The sequence below is a fragment of the Pongo pygmaeus genome, chromosome 1, assembly GCF_028885625.2.
Source record: "Pongo pygmaeus isolate AG05252 chromosome 1, NHGRI_mPonPyg2-v2.0_pri, whole genome shotgun sequence".
NCBI lineage: Eukaryota > Metazoa > Chordata > Mammalia > Primates > Hominidae > Pongo > Pongo pygmaeus.
The window spans coordinates 36,263,606-36,284,284 of record NC_072373.2 but is presented as its reverse complement, the minus strand read 5'-3'; the positions used below and the strand labels follow the sequence as shown (position 1 = coordinate 36,284,284).

The 20,679-nt window shown below is 35.2% G+C and overlaps 1 protein-coding gene across 6 annotated transcripts in view; it reads left to right on the top strand.

Annotated features, from left to right (window-relative positions):
• The window catches only part of RPS6KC1 (ribosomal protein S6 kinase C1), a 220,801-nt gene that overhangs the window by 52,033 nt on the left and 148,089 nt on the right, over positions 1-20,679 (top strand). For all 6 annotated transcript variants that reach the window (XM_054479254.2, XM_054479238.2, XM_063672232.1 and 3 more), the window contains 2 exons: positions 1,985-2,100; positions 10,670-10,763. In XM_054479254.2, coding sequence (XP_054335229.1) covers positions 1,985-2,100; positions 10,670-10,763 — 210 coding nt within the window. The remainder of the gene's footprint in view (positions 1-1,984; positions 2,101-10,669; positions 10,764-20,679) is intronic.

Here is a 20,679-nt window from a genome sequence, read left to right as displayed (position 1 = left end):
TGTCTTTTAAAAAGATTTCTGGGAAGCTACAGTATAATTTGTTTATATGCTATTTGCCAGAATTTGGTTTATGTCTATGCCTAACTGCAAAGCAAGCTGGCAATTACAATTTTTTTTTTCCTGGGCTGTCACGTACCCCTTTGAATAAAAATTGAGGAAGAAAGCAAGAACAAATATTTGGATAGCAGCGGACAGCCTATTCCATAGTAAGTAAAGCAGTATACAGAATGTTAGGAATCCTCTAATTGACTGCTACTTGCCTGCTGACCTTTATTTGGTCCTAGGCTCTATCAAGATACTGATAAAAGTTATAGACCCTATCCTTAGAAAAATGTACCTGTGTATATATATATGCATGGAATTCTGTGGTATTATTGTCTCTGGAGCCCATCCATGAACCATTGCCTAAGAGGTTGTGTGTGGATCCACTGTTAAGATTTCCTGTTATAGGCTGGGTACAGTGGCTCATGCCTGCAGTACAATCCCAGCACTTTGGGAGGCCTATATGGGAGGATCACTTGCATCCAGGAATTCGACATTAGCTTGGGCAGCGTAGTGAGACCCTCTCTCTACAAAATAATTAGCTGGCTGTGGTGGCATGTGCCTGTAGTCCCAGCTCCTTGGGAGGCTGAAGTAGGAGGATTGCTTGAGCCTGGGAGGTTGAGGCTGCAGTGAGGTTGTGATCACTCTGGGTGACAGAGTAAGACCCTGTCTCAAAAAAAAAAAAAAAAAAAAGATTATCTGTGATAACGTTTCACTGTAAGACATTTATTTATTTTTACATGGCTTTTAAAAGTTTTTGTTATTCACTCACACAGTCAATAAAAGCTTGCTAGCATGCTCTGTATTTTAGTCAGTATAATAGAACTTGAAGATTCAAAGAACCATGATATTCTATTAAGTGCTTACTGTGTGCCTGGCATGGAACTGGGAACCTTAAGTACATTATTCATTTCCTACATTTTAAAAATGAGGAAATAATCTGCCTAAGATTTTATAGCTAGTGAATGATAGAGGTAGTATTTGAACTCAGGTCCTTTTAGTTATCGTGAAATAGACACTTCACCATAAGCATGAGACACACTAGGCAGAGGGTATTTTAGTGGTTCAGTTTCACTTGCCAGTCGTATAGGCACTTGCCTTGCCTATATAACTAGGATCTCTTTGTGCCTCAGTTTTCTGTTAATACTCTGCAAAGGCACTTAAAATGTTTATGTGATGATGCTACTTTTCTGATTGTGTATTTTTTTATTGCAATCAGTATGGTACATGGCATATGATAAATGTCAACTGGTAATCTAATCTAAGAGTACTACAAAATGATCATATTTGAAAATGTCTTATCAGCATTCAAATTGTACATATCATTTAAAAATTCTATGGAAAGCACCTTTTGATCACCGTGTAAAGCAGAACTCACTGGTGCCGTATGTGTGTTCTTTTTTCTCACAAGCATGCTGTTATGTACGCTGACAGCATCACACATGGAATTTAGCATAAAAGCTTTTTGCTTCAAGCTGAGGTTTTTGACCCCACTGATAATACAGATGTTCTCATAATTTCCTCTCTTCAGCCTCTTTATAAATCAAAAAGAGTAGAAAAGGGAAAATTATAGGAGTAATTACAGTATTAGATTACTATAGAAAACCATTTCACTTCTTTAAAATTCTCTTTTCAACTTTAGTTTCGAATCACCAGCTTCTTAAATGTTAACTTTCTTAAATTGACAGGCTCTAAATTATGAATGTACCATTTATTTATCAGTTGACACCTTTGTCTCTTGTTTTATCAGAAACATTTTCCTTTCTACTGAGAGTACTGCTGATTCTTATTGTAGAGATTAGATTTGACTTCAGAAGTTTGCATAGTAAGCAAAGCAACTAAGTGATAGGCCTCCTGCTGCTTTCTGATCTGTGGACATAAACTATCATAAACCAGTGTTTGATCATTCTTCCCTTAAGTGTTGATTCTTATTTAATTGTAGGGCGATTTGATGAAACTGTTATCGAAGAGAGAAGACAATGTGCTGAAGACCTGCTACAGTTCTCTGCCAATATTCCTGCTCTTTACAATAGTAAACAGCTTGAAGACTTTTTCAAGGTTTGGTAGTCTTTCTGGAATATTTTATATCTTATTAAATACTTTTGTTTTGTAATTCGTAGTAAAGTAAAATAAAAAATACCACTTCTGAATTTCGTTATTCACTATAAAAGTAGAAATTAATAGCTCTATAATAATGTTTATGGCATATTTCCTATTTTTAGTATAGAAATTTATGCTTTTTTTTTTTTTAAAGGAACTGGTTCTGCTCTGTTGGTTAGACTGCTGTTCAGTGGCCATTGACAGGTGTGATCATGGCGTACTATAGCCTTGAGTTCCTGGGCTCAAGCCTCCTATTGCCTCAGACTCCTGAGTATTTTTGATTCATGGATCTTAAAAAATTGATGCAAAGAGCTTGGAGATTATTTAACTCTCTCTGTCATAATTGAAATACATTAAAAAAAATGAAGCATCATGAAACTCCAGTACTTACCTTCACTTTTTGAAGTGTCTTTCAGTGGCAGATTACTCTTGGAATATAAGCCACTGTAACTCTATATTAAATTTGTTATTATATTGACTTGTATAAAGATATAACAAAATTATAAAACTGCACAGTTTTAGAGAGCAGGCCAGTGTGAATTATATTACTGGAGATCATTGGATATTAGTGTTTTAAGTTCCTAGACAGGTAATGTTTTCAAGTTTTTTTTTTTTTTTACTATTTTTAATAATAATTTTCTAATTTATTTTGAACTGAATCGGTATATGTTGTCAGTTGATATCGTTGTATTTAATTATCACATTTTCCCTGTTGCACTGAGTTAGCCTTCTAAAAAAAAAAAAATCTAAATGATTGTGCCCTAATTGTTTTTACTTCTTTAAAATCTACTCACTTGTATAAGTTAAATTTCTTAGACTATATAACCAGTGATATGTATGAAAGTGGGATATTTAATTTTTCTGATTTTAGTGGATCTACACAGATTATTTATTTATTTATTTTTTTCTGCCAGTGCTTCGTCACCCAGGAATTTATTTTTTATGATCTGTTTTATCCACTGAAGAAAGTTCTTTTGAAAGATATTGCAAATTTACAGTAATAGAGATAATGATAGTAATAGAAGAGTTTGTAGTAACAATAACATTCCTGATGATTGACCGTGTTGCTTAATTTTTCACCATTCTGCAAATTAGGCTAAGATAATAAATGTGGTTTCTGCATATGGCCCTATGCAGATCTTTAGGATAAAGGCCAAGTCAAATTGATAAGAGTATTTAGCTCTTTGCTGTTCTTTGTTATAATTGTTTCTATGTGTCAGGGAGTCTGTTTTTTATGGAAAAAGACTTTATTATTAAACAAGAATATTGCTTTATAGAAATTGTGTCTTGCAAATTACCACGTGCCATATGGCTAAAAAAAATTAGGGATTATGGAAGTCCTATTAAAGACTTTAAACAATTTAAGTAAAAGTTACCTGTTCATTGTATTTCTTCTGGATATGGGAATTCCTGATTGTAATTGTTGCTGGAAGTCACTGGGAAATGAGACTGTCATTTTCAGAGTTTGTGAAAGATTGAACAGTTTAAGAGAAGTCAAACTAATCTTGGAAAGTATCTTAGAACTATCTTTAACAGTGTGCTAGGCAGGAACAGGATACTGATTTGGGAATATCAGAACAGTGGTATTCAGTCATTTTAAATAGAGATAATCAAGCAAGAAAAAAAAAACTCATTCCATTAGCTTGAACAAAAAAAAGGTATTTATTTTTCATATGACAAGAAGTATGAATGAGGAAGGTAGTCCAGGACCGGTATAGAGCTCAGTAATGTCATCAATGACATAGGTTTCTGGGTTTAGGTGTGAAAGGTAAAAGGCCAAAAGAAACATGGCAGTTTTTAAAAGCTTTCCCAGAAACATGATCTAGAGATAGTCCTTCTTACATCTCATTGGCCAGAACTGGGTCACATGCCCATCCTTAATTTGAAGGAGTCTGGGAAGGTGACTCTTAGCTTTCTAGTTCTAATCATGGATGAAGGCTGCGGAGAAGGTTTTGGGGTAGCTAATTCACAGGGTGTGCTATAGTATCATAGATTATTTTTCTCTTTAGAGACATTGATGATGCCACATGCAAATGACCATATAGCCACTTGCTTACATTGACTTTAAAAAACCACATACATAAGAGTAGAATGAATAGTATAATGAACTTCTATGACCCATGGCCTGGTTTCAGAAATTATCAGTATATTGCCAAACTTGTTTTATCTATACCTTTCCATCCCATACTCTTCACTGGTTGGTTGTTTATTTATTAGTATTAGTACAGTTACTAATTATAATTGTACAATTCACTGATCTTCAGTAAATTTATAGAGTTTTGCACCTATCACCAACATCCAATTTTATTTTATTTTATTCTTTTTTTTTTTTTTTGAGACAGAATCTCACTCTGTTGCCCAGGCTAGAGTGCAGTGGCATGATCTCGGCTAACTGCAACCTCTTGCCTCCTGGGTTCAAGCTATTCTTCTGCCTCGGTCTCCCGAGTAGTTGGGACTACAGGTGTGTGCCACCACACCTGGCAAATTTTTGTATTTTTAGTAGAGACAGGGTTTCACAATGTTGGCCAGGCTGGTTTTGAACTCCTGACCTCAAGTGATCCGCCTGCCTCAGCCTCCCAAAGTGCTGGGATTACAGGTGTGAGCTACTGTGCCTGGCCAACATCCAATTTTAGATCATTTCCATTACTGCACCTCTGTGTCTGCTTGCTATGGTGATCCCCTTTTCCATCCCCAGCCTGGGACAACCACCTTGTTCTGTCTATAGATTTGTCTTTCCCCATCATTTCAAATACATGGAATTACACAATATATGTGGCGTTTTCTTCACAACATATGTATATAGGTTTCTTTCACTTAGCATAATGCTTTTGAGCTTCATTCATGTTATGTATCAGCATTTTGTTCTTTTATGTTGCTGAAATGTATTTCATTGTATAGATAATACCACATTTTCTTCATTCATTGATAAATTGATGGACATGTTTGGATGTTTCTACGTTTTGGCTGTTATGACTAATGCTGCTGTGAATATTTGCATACAAATCTTTGTGTGGATATATGTTTTCATTTTTCTTGGGTGATTCCTGAGGAGAGGAATTGCTGGGTCTTATGGTAAGTTCATGTTTTTAAGAAACTGCCAAACTATTTTCCAAAAGGAAAACAGCCAATAATGTTTGAACTTACCAGTTGTTCCACAACCTCATCAACACTTGGTATTGTCTGATTTTTTAACTGTAGCCATTCTAGCAGGTGTGCAGTGGCATTTCACCATAGTATTAATTTCAGTTTCCTAATGGCTAATGATGTTGAGCATGTTTTCCTCTGCTTTTTTCACATATCTTTGGTGAAATGTCCATTAAAATCTACCCATTTTTTTGATTGGGTTGTCATTGAGTTGTAAGAGTTCTGAATATATTCTGTATAAACAGTCTTATCAGATAAGTGATTTGTAAATATTTTCTCCCCAGTCTGTAGCCTTTTAGTTTTCTTAATGGTGTCATTTGAAGCGCAAAAGCTTTTAGCTTTGATATGATGTATAATTTATATATACTTTTTCCTTTTTTGAGTTATGCCTGTCATACCCAGGAACTTTTCGAGTATCCCAAGATCATGAAGATTTTCGTCTGTGTTTACTTTTAGAAGTTTTAATGTTACAGGTCTATGATTCATTTTTAGTTCATTTTATATACGGTGTGAAGGAACAGTCTAAATTCATCTTCTGGTGTGTGTATATCTAATATTCTGAGCATCATTTGTTGAAAAGACTATCCTCATCGAATCACCTTGGGACTCTTGCTGAAAATAAATTGACTGTAAATATGATGGCTTATTTCTGGACTGTTGATAAGTTCTATTAATCTATATGCCTGTTCTTATCCTAGAACCATACTGTCTTGATTACTGTAGCTTTTTAAGTATTGAAGTCAGCTAGTGTAAGTTTGCCCACTTTACTTTTTCAAAATTGTTATGGCAATTTTGAGTTCTTTGAACTTCCATAAAAATTTTTAGTGGCAGCTTATCCATGTGAACAAAAAATTCTCATAGAATTTTAAAATTATTTTATTATTTTACTTTTTTTTTTTTAAGAATTGGGGTCTCACTTTTTTCACCTAGGCTGGGATGCAATGGCACAATAATAGCTCACTTTAACCTCAAACTCTTGGGCTTAAGGGATCCTCACACCTCAGCCTCCCAAGTAACTGGGACATGCACCACCACACCCAGCTTATTTTTAAATTTTTTGTAGAGACAGGTTCTCACTGTGTTGCCCAGGCTGGTCTTGAACTCCTAGCCTTAAGTAATTCTCTTGCCTCAGCCTCCCAAAGTGCTGAGAATACAGGTGTGAGTCACCACACCTGGCCAAAGGTATTGGAAACACCTGCTAAAATCCTCCAGTTTGATGCTCTCCCAACTGAGCTATTTTGACTTGCTCCTCAGAATTCTGATTGGAATTGTATTGAATCTGTAGTTCAGTTTAGGGAAAATTGTCATTTTAACAATATTATCTTGCAATCCATGAAATGAAATGACTCTGTATTTATTTGGATATTGTGTAATTTCTTTTTGAGACAGAGTCTCGCTCTGTTGCTCAGGCTGGAGTGCAGTGGTGCCATCTCGGCTCACTGCAAGCTCCGCCTCCCAGGTTCATGCCATTCTCCTGTTTCAGCCTCCTGATTAGCTGGGACTACAGGCGCCCGCCACCACACCTGGCTAATTTTTTTGTATTTTTGGTAGAGACGGGGTTTCACCATGTTAGCCAGGATGGTCTCAATCTCCTGACCTCGTGATCCACCTGCCTCGGCCTCCCAAAGTGCTGGGATTACAGGCATGAGCAACTGCACCCGGCCCGATATTCTGTAATTTCTTTAAGCAATGTTTTGTAATTTTCAGGGTCTGGAGCTTCTTGCCTTAAATTTATTTGTAAGCATTTTAATCTTATGATGCTGTTTTGAATGAAACTGTGTTTTTTTCCATGTAGTATTATGCTTTAATGGTTCATTCATGTTGTAGCGTGCATCAGTACTTCATCCCTTTTTGTGATTGTGTAATATTCCTTTGTGTCGCTATGGATATACCATGTTTTGTTTATCTACGTGTGTGTTGGTGCATATTTGGGTTGTTCCCCTTTTGGCTATTATGAATGGTGCTGTTATGAATATTGACATACAAGTTCTTGTGCAGACGTGTATTTTTGTTTCTCTTAGGTATACCTAGGAGTGGAATTTAGGTGGGAAGTTTTTTTTTTATTAGAGATTTAGAAGGTGTGTATGTGTGTATATATATTTATGTTTTTAAGGTTCATCCAGGTTGTAGCATGTATCAGTAGTTCATTCCTTATTATGGCTAAATAATATTTCATTGAATGGATATGAATATACCACATTTTGCTTATCCATTCATTAGTTGATAGACATTCAGATTGTTTTTGCTTATGGCTGTTATGAAAAATGCTTCATTTGATCTTTTTTTATAATTTTGATTTATTTATATTTGCTATTTCATGAGTCATAGTCCTTTTAATTCTTTAATCATGTTTTCCCTTGATAATATGAACATATTTTTAATAGCTGCTTTGAAGTTTTTGCTAAGTCCAACATCTTTGTCCCCTCACAGATAGTTTCGATTGACTGGTTACCTCACATGTTTGGGTCACATACTTTCCTGTGTCTTTGTATGTCCTGTAATTTTTTTTTGTTGGAAAATCTATATTTTGGATAATATACTATAGAACTCTAAGTTCTGATGTTTTTTTCTCCCTGAGGATTCTTGCCATTGTATGTTAGTGTGTTTAGTAACTAATACTTTTTGTTAGTGTGTTTAGTCCGTAGTAAATCTGTGGAGTCCATTTCCTGTGAAGTGTGTGACTGCTGATATCTCTGCCCAATATTTAATTCTAATTTTATTTTTAAGCCAGGCTATGTAGGGGTTAGACCTGTGTCAGCATAGCTTTGTGGTCAGCCAGTGCTCGGTCATTGCTTGTGCTTAAACACCTGTGCCATTATATGCTTTCCTTTTAATGCTGATGATTTTTTAATGTGTTTTCAAAGTCTCAGCTGTTTTAAAATTTGCCCTGGCTTTTACTTTCCTCTGAAGTCTTGAATTTCCTCTGTGCCTGTGCACTGTCTCATGGTTTGCCAGGTATTCGTGGATAGCTTGACCCCTGTCTGGTCTCTACATAGATGGGTAGTGAGCTTTATGAAGACTCCCTATGGCTGTGTTATTTTCTGGATCTCCCTGCTGTCTGGTCTTTTCCCGACTGCAGCTTCAGGTGTGCTGAGCCATCACTTTTCCTTGCCATATATTTGGCCCTGAGATTGCTACTATTATTGACAATATTTGGGGTGGATTTTTTTTTTTCTGTGCTTCAATCCAAATCCCATTAGCCTCCTCAAAAGTGAACCTGCTGGTTTTCAAGACTTGCCTTGTCCTTATATAATTACTGTGACCACTTATATAATTACTTATATAATTACTTATGCCTTTATATAATTACTGGGATGGGGGTTAGGAGGAACTGAGGCAAGAACATCACTGACGTCCATAGTTCTTACCTGTGGTTCCGTGGTTTCTCGGTAACCACTCTTTCATTTACTTTATGCTTTTAGTCAATTTCCAGAGCCCTCAATGGTGGTTTTGACAGATTTCTCCAGATTTATAATTGCCTTTTGGGGAAAGCATTTGCTGGATCTCCTCACTTAACTATACCAGAAGTCCTTTCCTGCTAGACTCTTCATTAACAAAAAAACTTTGAGATACTATATACCCCAAAATTTCTATGAATTTTTTTTACTGCATACTCAGGAACACCCAAAAGGTTATTTTTGAATTAGAAATTTAAAATTAGGATTGTGGCATGATTTTACTGCTGTATCCCTCTAGTTCCTGTATAACAGTTTTTGTTGTGTTTCATTAAATATTTGTTCTTTACTATTTATTTTTTATGTGTTTGTTAAACTAGGTAAATAAAATATTTAGGATTATGAGCTAAAACATTTTGCATTTTAAATTTTATCTTACAAGAAGATCTTATGTCAACTAATAATAAACATTTATTGAGTGCCTACATTGTTCTAAATACTTTGTGTGTATTTTTTATTTTGCATGAAATATGTAAAATAAAATAATGTCTTAGTTAGAAGACATTTTATAGGTAGGTAACTTAAATCGCACACCTAGTGGTAGAAGAGGTAGTTAATAGTTGAAAGATATTTTCTTTTAAAATTAACTTTATCCTTTAACATTCTCTAGAATACTTGAAAATCTCGATTTGGTTTGGATGTTGTTTAAAAGATGGCTTAGTCTAGAATAGATATTCTTTTTGGAGAAAAGTTCAGATATAAGCTGTAATCTGAATATTGTAATAAAGAGTAGAATAAAGTAATACAAATTGTTGCTCCTAAAGAGAATAATCATTTTTAAGGTTTTAGTTCACATAACACTCAGGGAAGTAAAATTTGGTAATTTGAGAGGGACCATTTGAAATTTCTGTTCCTTAAAAATAAGCTGACAGAGAAGGGACTTCTGATTAGGTAAAGATAGTCATTGAGTTTTTTTTGTGCTGCAGTAGAGAGGAAATGGGGGCTTGTAATTCTTTTGAGCTTTATTATTCTGTTAGTAGTGTTTGGAGGCATAGAACTGTTGGTAGAAGGTAGAGGGGAAGGTATTAGGGAGCAGAAGAGCTATTGTTTTAATTATTTAAGGATCATAAGCTCTTATATTGTGATTGGAGCATTCATAAAGCCATAGCACAGCATCATACCACCACTACTTGTCTGGTGATATCATATTCTCTAGCTGCATGTAGAGTAAGATAACCTTCTGAGGTGTGAATTTGCAAACCTAAATAGGGAATTAAAATGATGGCCACGTAGAGAAATCAATTTTATATTTATTTTTTATATCTTTAAAAAATACCTCTACTAAAAGTACCTTAATTTTTTTAGTTTTACCTATATTGTATACAAGTGGTTCTCAAACTTTAAATGGCTTCTCAGATCACCTGAGGTGCTGTGTGATATGTTGTAGGGTATAATTTGATAAAATTCAATGAATTCCTGATGGGCCATCATTTATCACTAATTAAAATGACCAGTCCCCAAGGATACTGAACAATATTCTTCAGTTCATGTTTTTTTTTTCTTCTTCTGTATTTGCTTAGTGAGTACTTGTGTAGAATTAAAATAATATACTTTTATAAAAAACCACATATTATTATAAAGATAATATTCCTATTGAATTTTAAAATAATAGTCTATTTCTAGAGCAGTTTAGGTTTATAGAAAAATTGTACAGAAAGTACAGAGTTTTCTCATATATCTCTTCTTCCCCCCCAGCCCCCAGTTTCTGCCATTAAATATCTTGGGTTGGTGTAGTACATTTGTTACAGTCGATGAACCAATATTGATATACCTATTGATTTTTTTGAAAACACTTGTCATCTAGTTTAATAGATTAGTATAGTTGTTTCAGTACATCTTTACACATACTTAATTGGGATAACTATTTTTTATTTAGTATTGTTTATGCTCTTAATGCTAATGAAACACAATTGCTCTTATCTCTTTAGGGTGGAATAATTAATGATAGTTCTGAATTAATTGGTCCTGCTGAAGCTCACTCAGATTCCCTCATTGATACCTTTCCTGAGTGTAGTACAGAAGGTAAGAGATTTTAATTTTTTTGCATTTCAAAGGTTTTGATTACAGAAGACTATAAATCATATCTGCATTGCAAAAAGACAGATGTATATAGGAATTTGAGGGTATTTCACTGATTCTAAGATACTTTTTTTCTTCACATTTTACTATCACTGATGTTGGGTGCATGATATTGGGTCAGTGATATCTCATATTGAATTGGCAGCTTTTTTTTTCATAGTGGTATATAAAATAATGATTCATCCTCCAATTAATGGGATCTTAGAATTGATGAAATATGGTATAATGAGTAGTTCAGAATTTGTATTGTCTAGTGTAAGAAGGCCTTACTCGGCCAGGCATGGTAGCTCATGCCTGTAATCCCCACACTTTGGGAGGCTGAGGTGGGTGAATCACCTGAGGTCAGGAGTTTGAGACCAGCCTAGCCAACATGGTGAAACCCTGTCTCTACTAAAACAGAAAAATTAGCTGGGTGTGGTGGTGGGTGTCTGTAATCCTAGCTACTAGGGAGGCTGAGGCACAAGAATCGTTTGAACCTGGGAGGTGGAGTTTGCAGTGAGCTGAAACTGTGCCACTCCACTCCAGCCTGGACAACAAGCAAGACTTTGTCTCAAAAAAAAAAAAAAAGCCTTACTCATTTCTTTAGCACATCTGACTTTTAGAGAATCAATTTCAAGACTGGCTTTAGAGATTTAGTCATTTAGCCACAAAGAATAAACCCTAAGGCAGTTTTAGTGTTTTTGATACGTTTTTAAATAAAATGAGTCTAAATCAAGTTTTAATCACTTTCATTCAAGAATGCTTTATCTCTTGTTTTATTCTTCTATTAAGGTACACTTGAATTTATACATTTCAGCCTTTGCATTTCTGTAACTAGTTTTTTTTCAGGGAAGGTTACGGAAAGAAAAAAGATTTGGGGGCAGGGGTAGGAGGGATTTTAAAAATCAAAATAGATAATTAGATTTGTTTTAGGTGGTTTAGGTTTGGTTTATTAAAGGTAAAATAATAGACTAAATAATATTTCTTATCTCTTTCGTGAGTAAGAGTTTATGGTGGAGGAGGATGCTTTATTAGGATGAGGTAGCCATCATCTCATTGTAGTGTTGTTTTTGTGAGGGTATGTACTCGTGTCGTACAGCAGCAGCCACACTAACGTAAATCAACGTAAATCTCTTGCAATAAATTTCCATCGTGATTTGGTAAGAGCAACATGTTCTTATTTATTATGTGGGCTGATGCACTTGTTTTTTTTTTCTTTTGGTACTACCATATTGAGAAGTGGTTAGCTTTTATTCTTTCTCATTGTACTTTCCATTGACTTAGCATCTATTTATTTAAACTTAGTGTTCTGTGTAATGCATGGGGGCCACATGCCCAGGGGTCTTCACTGAGTTCTCAATACCTTTGACTCCACCCTGATTCTGCCAGGGTCATAGAAAAACATTGTTGACAGTAATTTTACTTTATAATCTATTATGTTTTTTTTTGTGTGTGTCGGGGGCGGTGGTGGTAAAATATCTGTTCTTTGTGACCTATTTTAATCAGAGATCCTTGCGAAGGTTTGGAAAATCTAGTCCCTGCTTGGGATCCCAATGTGATTCTAATAGAACTAGTTTCCTTGGAAGGTGACTTTTCTGTATAACCTAAGCTGGCTGTTGCCTTAGTTTCCCTACTCCTGAGAAAGGGGAGTGCACATTTTCCACCCGATTCCATACTGATTCTGTGAGAACAAGCAGGAGAGTTAGAAATATTTGTAGGAGAGGCTGGGCATGGTGGCTCACGCTTGTAATCCTAGCACTTTTGGGAGGCCAAGGCAGGCAGATCACTTGAGGTCAGGAATTTGAGACCAGCCTGTCCAATATTGTGAAACCCTGTCTCTACTAAAAATACAAAAATTAGCCAGACAAGGTGGCTAGTGCCTGTAATCCCAGCTACTCGGGAGGCTGAGGCATGAGAATTGCCTGAACCATGGGGGTGGAGGTTGCAGTGAGCCAAGATCATGCCACTGCACTCCAGCCTGGGCAACAGAGTGAGACTCCATCTCAAAAAAAAAAAAAAGTATATATATATATATATATATATATATATATATATATATATATATATATGGGAGTATTCAATGAGGAGTACAGTAGTCGGAAATGCAGAATGTTTCTTTTCTCTATTTTTTTGATACAAGAATCAAAGATTCTGTGATATGGGAGTAGTTATATTCTGATATCTATAATAAGCTTCTGTTACTAGGTGGGAGTCAACCATGGTGAAAGAATGGTATCTTAGGAGCCTATTTTAGTATAAGGCAATCATGGATGCAAGCTCTGCAGAGATCTTTCTGTTCTTTGCTATAGTCTAGGCCAGAAGGGGAGAAGCATGATTATTAGGAATGAGTTTTCTTGGGATGGTATTCTAAAATACTGATGGCTGTTCAAGGTGAACAGATGGCTGTATTAATGCTAAAGGAGACACAACCTAAAGCTAGGGTGAGCATGTAGTTTATTGTCCAAACTGGGACACTTCTGAGAATTATAGACAGTGCTATTAATAATTATACCAAGACCACAAACATGACACAGGACAGCCTCAGGCAAACTGAGCTGTAAGGGTGACCCTTCCTAAAGCAGTTGTTTCAGAGTTTACCTCTGAAGTTTCAAAAAGATGTGTTTTCTTTGGAAGGATTTATCTTTTAGGAATGTGCTTTTATGAGAGAAATTGGGGCTAACATTTCTGTCAAAAACACGGAAAATGACTTATGACATCTAAAAGGAATATTGACATTTTATCCTGTCAGTGCGGTTTAGTTTTTCAACTACGTTACCATCTCTGAAACACACTGTGATCCGTGAAGAATGAAAACCATGGAACTGGAAATGCTGTTAATGGTTATGTTGTTTTTCTCCCCTCCCTTTAAAAGTTGCATGTCTGGCAAATTAATCCTGCTGAAAGATATTAGGTTGATAAATACAGATAGATCAAAGTGTCAGACAGCTTGCAAATTCATTGTTATTTGAGAGGGAAAATAGCTTTTAAATATCCTGAGATTGTTTGGCATAGTGGCAAAGTGGAAGATTTACTTCATGCCAAAAGGTCTGCAAACTCTGCAGACAACCAGGAAGAGGAACATCTAGTAGCAGAAGGGCAGGAAAGCCAGCAGCCAGCCAAGCCCCACAGGTATGCAGCAAAATGGAGGGTTGTTAGAGGGGTGGTGGTGACAAATGCTTGTGTTTTGGATTTAGAGCTAAAATGTGAGGAAGTGATTCACCCCATGAAAACTTCTCTAAATGTACTATTTTAAGCCATGTTTTAAAGGTGGATTGTCATTTTTCATATTTGTGAATTAGCTAGCTGGTGGAGTGAGGCAGAGGGGGTAAATCTTAATATATAGTCTGCTGTTTCAGTGTTCTTTAGTTACAGTTAGAGTGACATGGCAAGTTGATCACTTTTCAGAGAACAGAGGTAGAGGTGAAGTGATCATTATTTTTGTTAATACCTTAAAATGCAGTCAACAGATCGTAATATACTTTGAAATGAAAGTTTTCTGAGGAAAACATGAAGATCTGGATGTCTGTTTATTTGTTTTGTGATAGGGTCTCACTGTGTTACCCAGGCTTAGTGCAGCCTTCATGTCCTGGGCTCAAGTGATTCTCCTTCCTCAGCCTCCTGAGTAGCTGGGACTACAGGCAGGCACAACCATGCCTGGCTAATTTTTCTTTTTAAATTTTTTGTAGAAATGGGGTCTCACTATGCTGCCCAGGCAGGTCTCGAACTCTTAGACGCAAGTGATTCTCCTGCCTTGGCCTCCCAAAATGCTCGCATTATGGGTGTGAGCCACTGTGCCTGGCCTGTTTTTTAAAATTACAGTTACTTTGTAGTAGCATGGGATAGAAATTAAAGAAACCCCTTTAAGGTTTTGTAAAAAATAATTTGGTGATGAACTGGAAAATATATTTTGTTTAATATGAAATTGAAAATTAAGAAATTATTTAGTAGGTTTTTAAACAAAATATTGTTTTACATTTTAAAAATGAAATCCTGGTTACTCTTTATCTCCTTTGTTCAAAGAAGTTAAACTATATTTTTTCAAAGATGAAAGAAGATGTAATTGGTTGCTAACATCTTATTTCCATTATGTCTATTTCAACTTATGTCTTTTCCTTGAATTAAATTTAGCCGTGAAGTTACTAGGACATTTGTGGAAACCTGCCCAAATCGGTGCATATTAGTTGAGCTCCTTGACATATTTCTCTCACCTGTTGGCCTTTTTGAAGGGTATAGATTGCTTTACTGCCATGCTGGCCTTGATATCAGAGACTTGGATGTTGGTATAGTCTCATCTGGTAACCTGTGTCATTTCCTCTTCCTAATACATCACTTTTCAGTTTGGGGAGGGACGTTTTTTCTGGTTCATGCAGCAAATGAGAGAAAATAATTAGGTAATTGCAACCACAAAGAAAAATGGAATGATCAGCTTATTGTATGTAGCAGATCTTAAGAATGAATATGCTTAAATGTCTTCTGGAATAACAAAATCTACCCCCACGTTTTTTTGGCTGGAAATTGTGAATTAAGAACTCCTCAAGTTCTTATTGTAACAATTGTAGAGACACGAAAGGATCTATTAAACTGTCTTGAATTAACTATTTTAAAGTAAATGAAATGTACATTTTGAGGACAGACCTATTGCTCGTCTTTGTAACGGATCCCTTAAATGACATTAAGCTCAAGATTTGTATGTTTATTTGATGGCAGGTGGGGGTAGATTTTGTTGTTCCAGGAGACATTTAAGAATATTAGTTCTTAAGATCTGCTACATACAATAAGCTGATCACTCAGTTTGTCTTTGTGGTTACAATCACCTAATAATTCTTTACGGTGTGTAGACAGACATGAAGATTGTGATTAAACTGTGTTAAATTGAATGGTGTTGATTATATTTAGAGCACTGGTTGGTCTAATTGGAAAGGTGTATAGTTATTTAAGTTTGAAAAAAATATTCTGTATCGAAATACCATTTATTTTGTCTTATTATTTGTGTTATTTTCATTTAATAGATTTAAACTTGACACTTTGAGGCAAGATCATTTAAAATAGGAATATTTGTCACGTGATTGGTTACTTAATAACCTAAATCTATTTTCAAGACAAACTTAAAGTCTATTTACTACATAGTATAGTGTGAGATGACAAAATACAAAAAGTATTAAATATTAATTTAAATGTAAATTTATAGAAAGTGCAAGTAATTTAAAGTAAAATTAAGTGCAAATGTCCACTAGGTGGCACCATGAGAACTCTGAATCTTGTTACTGGTATTTTTCTAGGCCCTTTGGTGTTATGTATGTTAGAATATCTCTTGCATACTCAGCTTGAAGAGATTCTTTTTTCTGTTATGTGCTTATTTACCCAACTTATTTTTATTCCCTGCCCCCAAATGAATTTTCCTTGGTAGTGGAGCTTGACAAAAAAGAACAGGTCATTTTTTTTCCCCAAGATAACCACAAATGAGAATGTACCAGTGTGTGTAAATGATACACATGACACTGATGATAAATATTGACTTTTACAAATTCTAGGGCTATTGAGGATAATATTGGATATTAGGAGTTTAGGGGTTGGGTGGGACAAATAACAGAAAATTCATGGTATGCCATGGGAATCATTAGAAATGATATACTTAAATGTCTTATTTCACAATTACAGAGTTTGAATTTCAGAGAAGTTTAGCCATGTGCCTAAGATACTCCAGGTATTTGATAGCACTCACAGAACTATATTTTGAAATGAAGAGATTTCATTTTATGGAGGGGAGGCGGGGAGAAGACATATTTGGTATGGAAAACTCAGTATGAGCTACTTGCATACTGGTAATGGGCTTGATGTCCTGGAGGCTAGAGAAAGTTATGGAGAGTAGCAGAGTATAAAGTTCATTTGGCAAAAAATGAAGCCAAGTGATGGATCTTTATTATGATAAGATAGCAGTATTAGGGTTGTAATTAAGATTGCTGTGTTGTTTTCTAGGCTTATTTTGTTGTTTTACCAAATCTGTACAAGGTATTCTGATGCTCTTTTCGTACGTTTTCAAGGATGAAGCATAATAGACATGACCCAAGAACGTTATAAAAATGTGAAACTTCAAAGGAAAGGTTCTTTTTTGTAACAATAGCTATTACTAAATGATGAATAGGGAATCACATACAGGAATCTTAACTAGCATTAAGCTTTAGATTTAGGTATTCACTTAAAATCATATTTATAAGAGCTTGTTTCTTAATGGAAACTGATATGTATGTCTTCTACCTTAGGGTAACCTTTGTTCTGCTGGCTAGATAACTTGCTTTGTGCATGGAGCATGAGTCATTGCTACTAGGAAAAATAGAAATTCCTTTTTGTTGACTATGGCAATATTTGAACCTCAGGGCTCAGTGAAAGCTATCAGCTAATAATAATGAGGCCATGTATTTTATATATAGTCACCCATGAGAGACCACCTGTTGTTCTAAAGGAAACTGATCTCTTTTTACAGATGGTCTTCAAATACAGATTTCTGATAGTTTATAGTATAAAGATTTATTCTATGGCAACTCAACCTGTTCCCCTGGGGCCTGTCTTTCAGAGATGATGTCCTAGACAGATTTCACTATACTGCCCTACTCTGAGCAGTTCAAAGCACAGAGGTAAGGGTAGGTAGGTGAACTGGGATGCTAAATAAACGCCTATGTCTGTAGCTGCTTTTTAACAAGTCACCTGGGGCCCTCTAATAGCCCTGAGACTTGAATTTCCGTGATATGAACCTGGAGGCAGAACGCTTTCATAGAACCTTTGACTTTTTCCCCTTGTATCACTTCCAAAAAAAGCTTAGGTTTTTGCCTTGATGGTGTTGGTGAAGGATGCACCTTTTACTCTTGCGATGGCCCAGAGGGCCTCTTTAAGTATGGGGTTGACTTCAGGTTGGTTTAACTTTTGACAAATAGTCTCTGTATTATGTCAAATGTCAGTGGTTGCCCTGCCTTATCCACAATGTCCTTACCTAGACTGAGAACCTGTCACTTGCTTGTTGCTCCCTGTATCTTTCTTGTTAACTTTCTGGGCTTTAGGGAGCTAGTTTGCGTTTCGTATGATATTTATATATAGTTTTGTATGAAATAAGTTGAATCGTAGTGTGATTTCTAGGAGTTGAACAAGCACTGTATTAAGCAGATGTGTTAAGTATATAATATAAATAAACTAGGCATCGAATATTTATATATAATATGTTTATAAATAAGATTCATTGCTGTGGTGGTGAAAGGAGTTTTTAAATGTTATCTTCCTCGAGCTGGCCGGAGAATACGTCATTGAGAAGAAGGGAATTTAGAAACTGCTTAAATATGGAAGAGAAAGATATCAGTGAGTACTAGAAGGTGGTTGGTTGCATTGTGTGGTCGAGGAGATATGGTAGGGTTAGGCTTTTCAGGCATGGTAAGGTGCAACTTCAAGAGGAGAATTAAAGGAATAAGGTGGGCAAGGAAGAGGTGTCAGGGGTTTGCCTGCTTTAAACAGATCTGTCTTTGTACTCATGTCTAACTCCTTTTTTAAGTTTGGAATTCTTGGCGCTAGCTGCTGGTTGATCCATAGAGGTTTATATTTCACAAATAATGCCTGTATAACTTTCTTTTACTCAAATAAATTCCCAATATTGGCCCTTGATGCATCTCTTTTGATATCTTTCAGTTACTGAGCTTAAGGGCTTACCATACACAAAGTATATTATTAAATTCTATATTATAGAATTACCTATAATCTTACCATACACAGAAAATCACTGTTAATAGTTAGTGTATGTTTCTAGCCTTTTTTCTGTGTGTGTTTGTTTTTAAAGTAGAATTATAGTATACATACTCATTTGTAGTTTGTTGTTTTTGCGTAATATATCATAAGACACTTTAGCATTAAATGTTCTATAAAATGATTTTAATAGCTGTATAATATTTTATCATAAGGAGATATAATCTATTGTTAGGAATTTGTTATTGCCACATTTTTACTAATTTTTGTGATGGACAGATGGACATTCTTGTATGTAGATCTTTTTTGTACACCTCTGATAGGTTTTGGTATAAATTGCTGAATTTCTGGGTGAAAGATAGAAGCAATTTTGCGCTTTTGATACGCATTGGCAAATTGTCCTCTAAAAAGGTTAAAGTAGATGTCTTTTTATTTCTCTTTGCTTCTTCTGGTTTGGCTATATAAATTTCTCTTTTTTATCTGCTGGGTTGTGTGTGTGTGTCTGTGTGTGTGTGTTTGCTTGCTTTTAAAGATGCTGAATTAAGAAATTATTCAGAATTTGAAAAGGAACACTTTGTATAGAATGTTTATTTACTTAATCTTACTATCTTTCTCTCTAGGTATTTTAATGGTCTTACTTTTTTGATCTAATCTCATTTAATCATGATTCTCATTGCTAATAAAATATGATTTGAAAGGTAAGAGGAAATATGACTATGGTACCAGTTTTTTGTGGTCAAAAGCCAAGAAACAGAGTATACATAACTTTGCCCTCTTGCCCTTTGGTGTTATTGTTATTGTTAAAAGGAAAAATGGGGCAAAACATGAAACAGAACAATGTGATAGATGGTGTGAAGGTTATAGTGACAAGATACCAGAGAACAGACAAAAGAGATCTCTAATACAGCATTTCCTTTCTTTTGTGATTAGCTATATAAACCAGAACTTTTTTCAACCTTATCTATTTATCAGTTTCAATGGGCTAGATTATATATTGGCATCATTTAAGGACATAAATTTACATCGAAATACATAAAATATTTTTAAATGACTTAAGAAAAATCTCATAAAATTTACATATATTTCTTAGGATAGTAGATAAATAACTGTAGATTGCTATTAAAGATTCTTATTATGAAGTACTGTTACTGTCTGTATGGCTGAAATGTCAGAGAACTGAAAAGATTTTCACTAGGCTCAGTGAATCTCATTTGAAATTGTCAGTTTAATGAAATCTGTTGCTTTTTGGGAATAGAATTTGTTCTTTTTGGACATTCTAAGGACTTGAAAAAAAGTTGAAAATGAGGATATATATTGACAGGGTGCCAAAGCAGCATCTAAAGCTGATTAGAAATTTGAGCTTAGTGGCCAGTAACATGTTTTTACCCTAACTTACTTTATTTGATATGAAGCAGGCAATTTGAATTTAAAATAGGGGTTGGCAAAACTATGTTCTATGGGCTGAATCTGGCCTGCCACCTGTTTTTGTATGGCCTGAAAACCAAGAATGGTTTTTGCATTTTTAAATAGTTAAAAAAATTAAAAGAAGATGATTTTGTGGTTTTGTGATGGGAAAATTATAAGGAATTCACACTTCAATGTCTGTAAATAAAGTTTTACTGGAATACAGCCATGCTTATTCATTTATATATTGTCTGTGGCTGCTTTTGCACTACAACGGCAGTGTTGAGTGGTGACAGAGACCACATATGGCCTGCAAAGCCTAAAATATTTACTTTCTGGCCCTTTATAGAAAAAGCTTGCTGATCCCTGATCTATAACTGTATAGTCTAATCCACTTTTAATTTTGATTTAGTATATAATCCTGAAGAAATCATTTTCTTTTTAATTTTTTTTTTTTCTGAGAAACTTGGCAGATAATGTTCAGTGGTGAATGCAGATCTCATATTTATTTCCAAACTAGTTTTTATATAACTCTGTTGTCAGTCTTATTTAATGGTATAGATCACTGGCTCTCAAATGTAATCTTCAGATCTCTGGGTGTTTCTGAGATATTTTCAGGGAGTTCATAAAGCAAAACTGTTTTGATAATAATGCCAGGACATTCTTTGTCTTTTCATCATGTTGACATTTGCCCTGATGATGCAAAAGCCGTGGTAGGTGAAACTGCTGTGCTTGGGCATGAATCAAGGCAGTG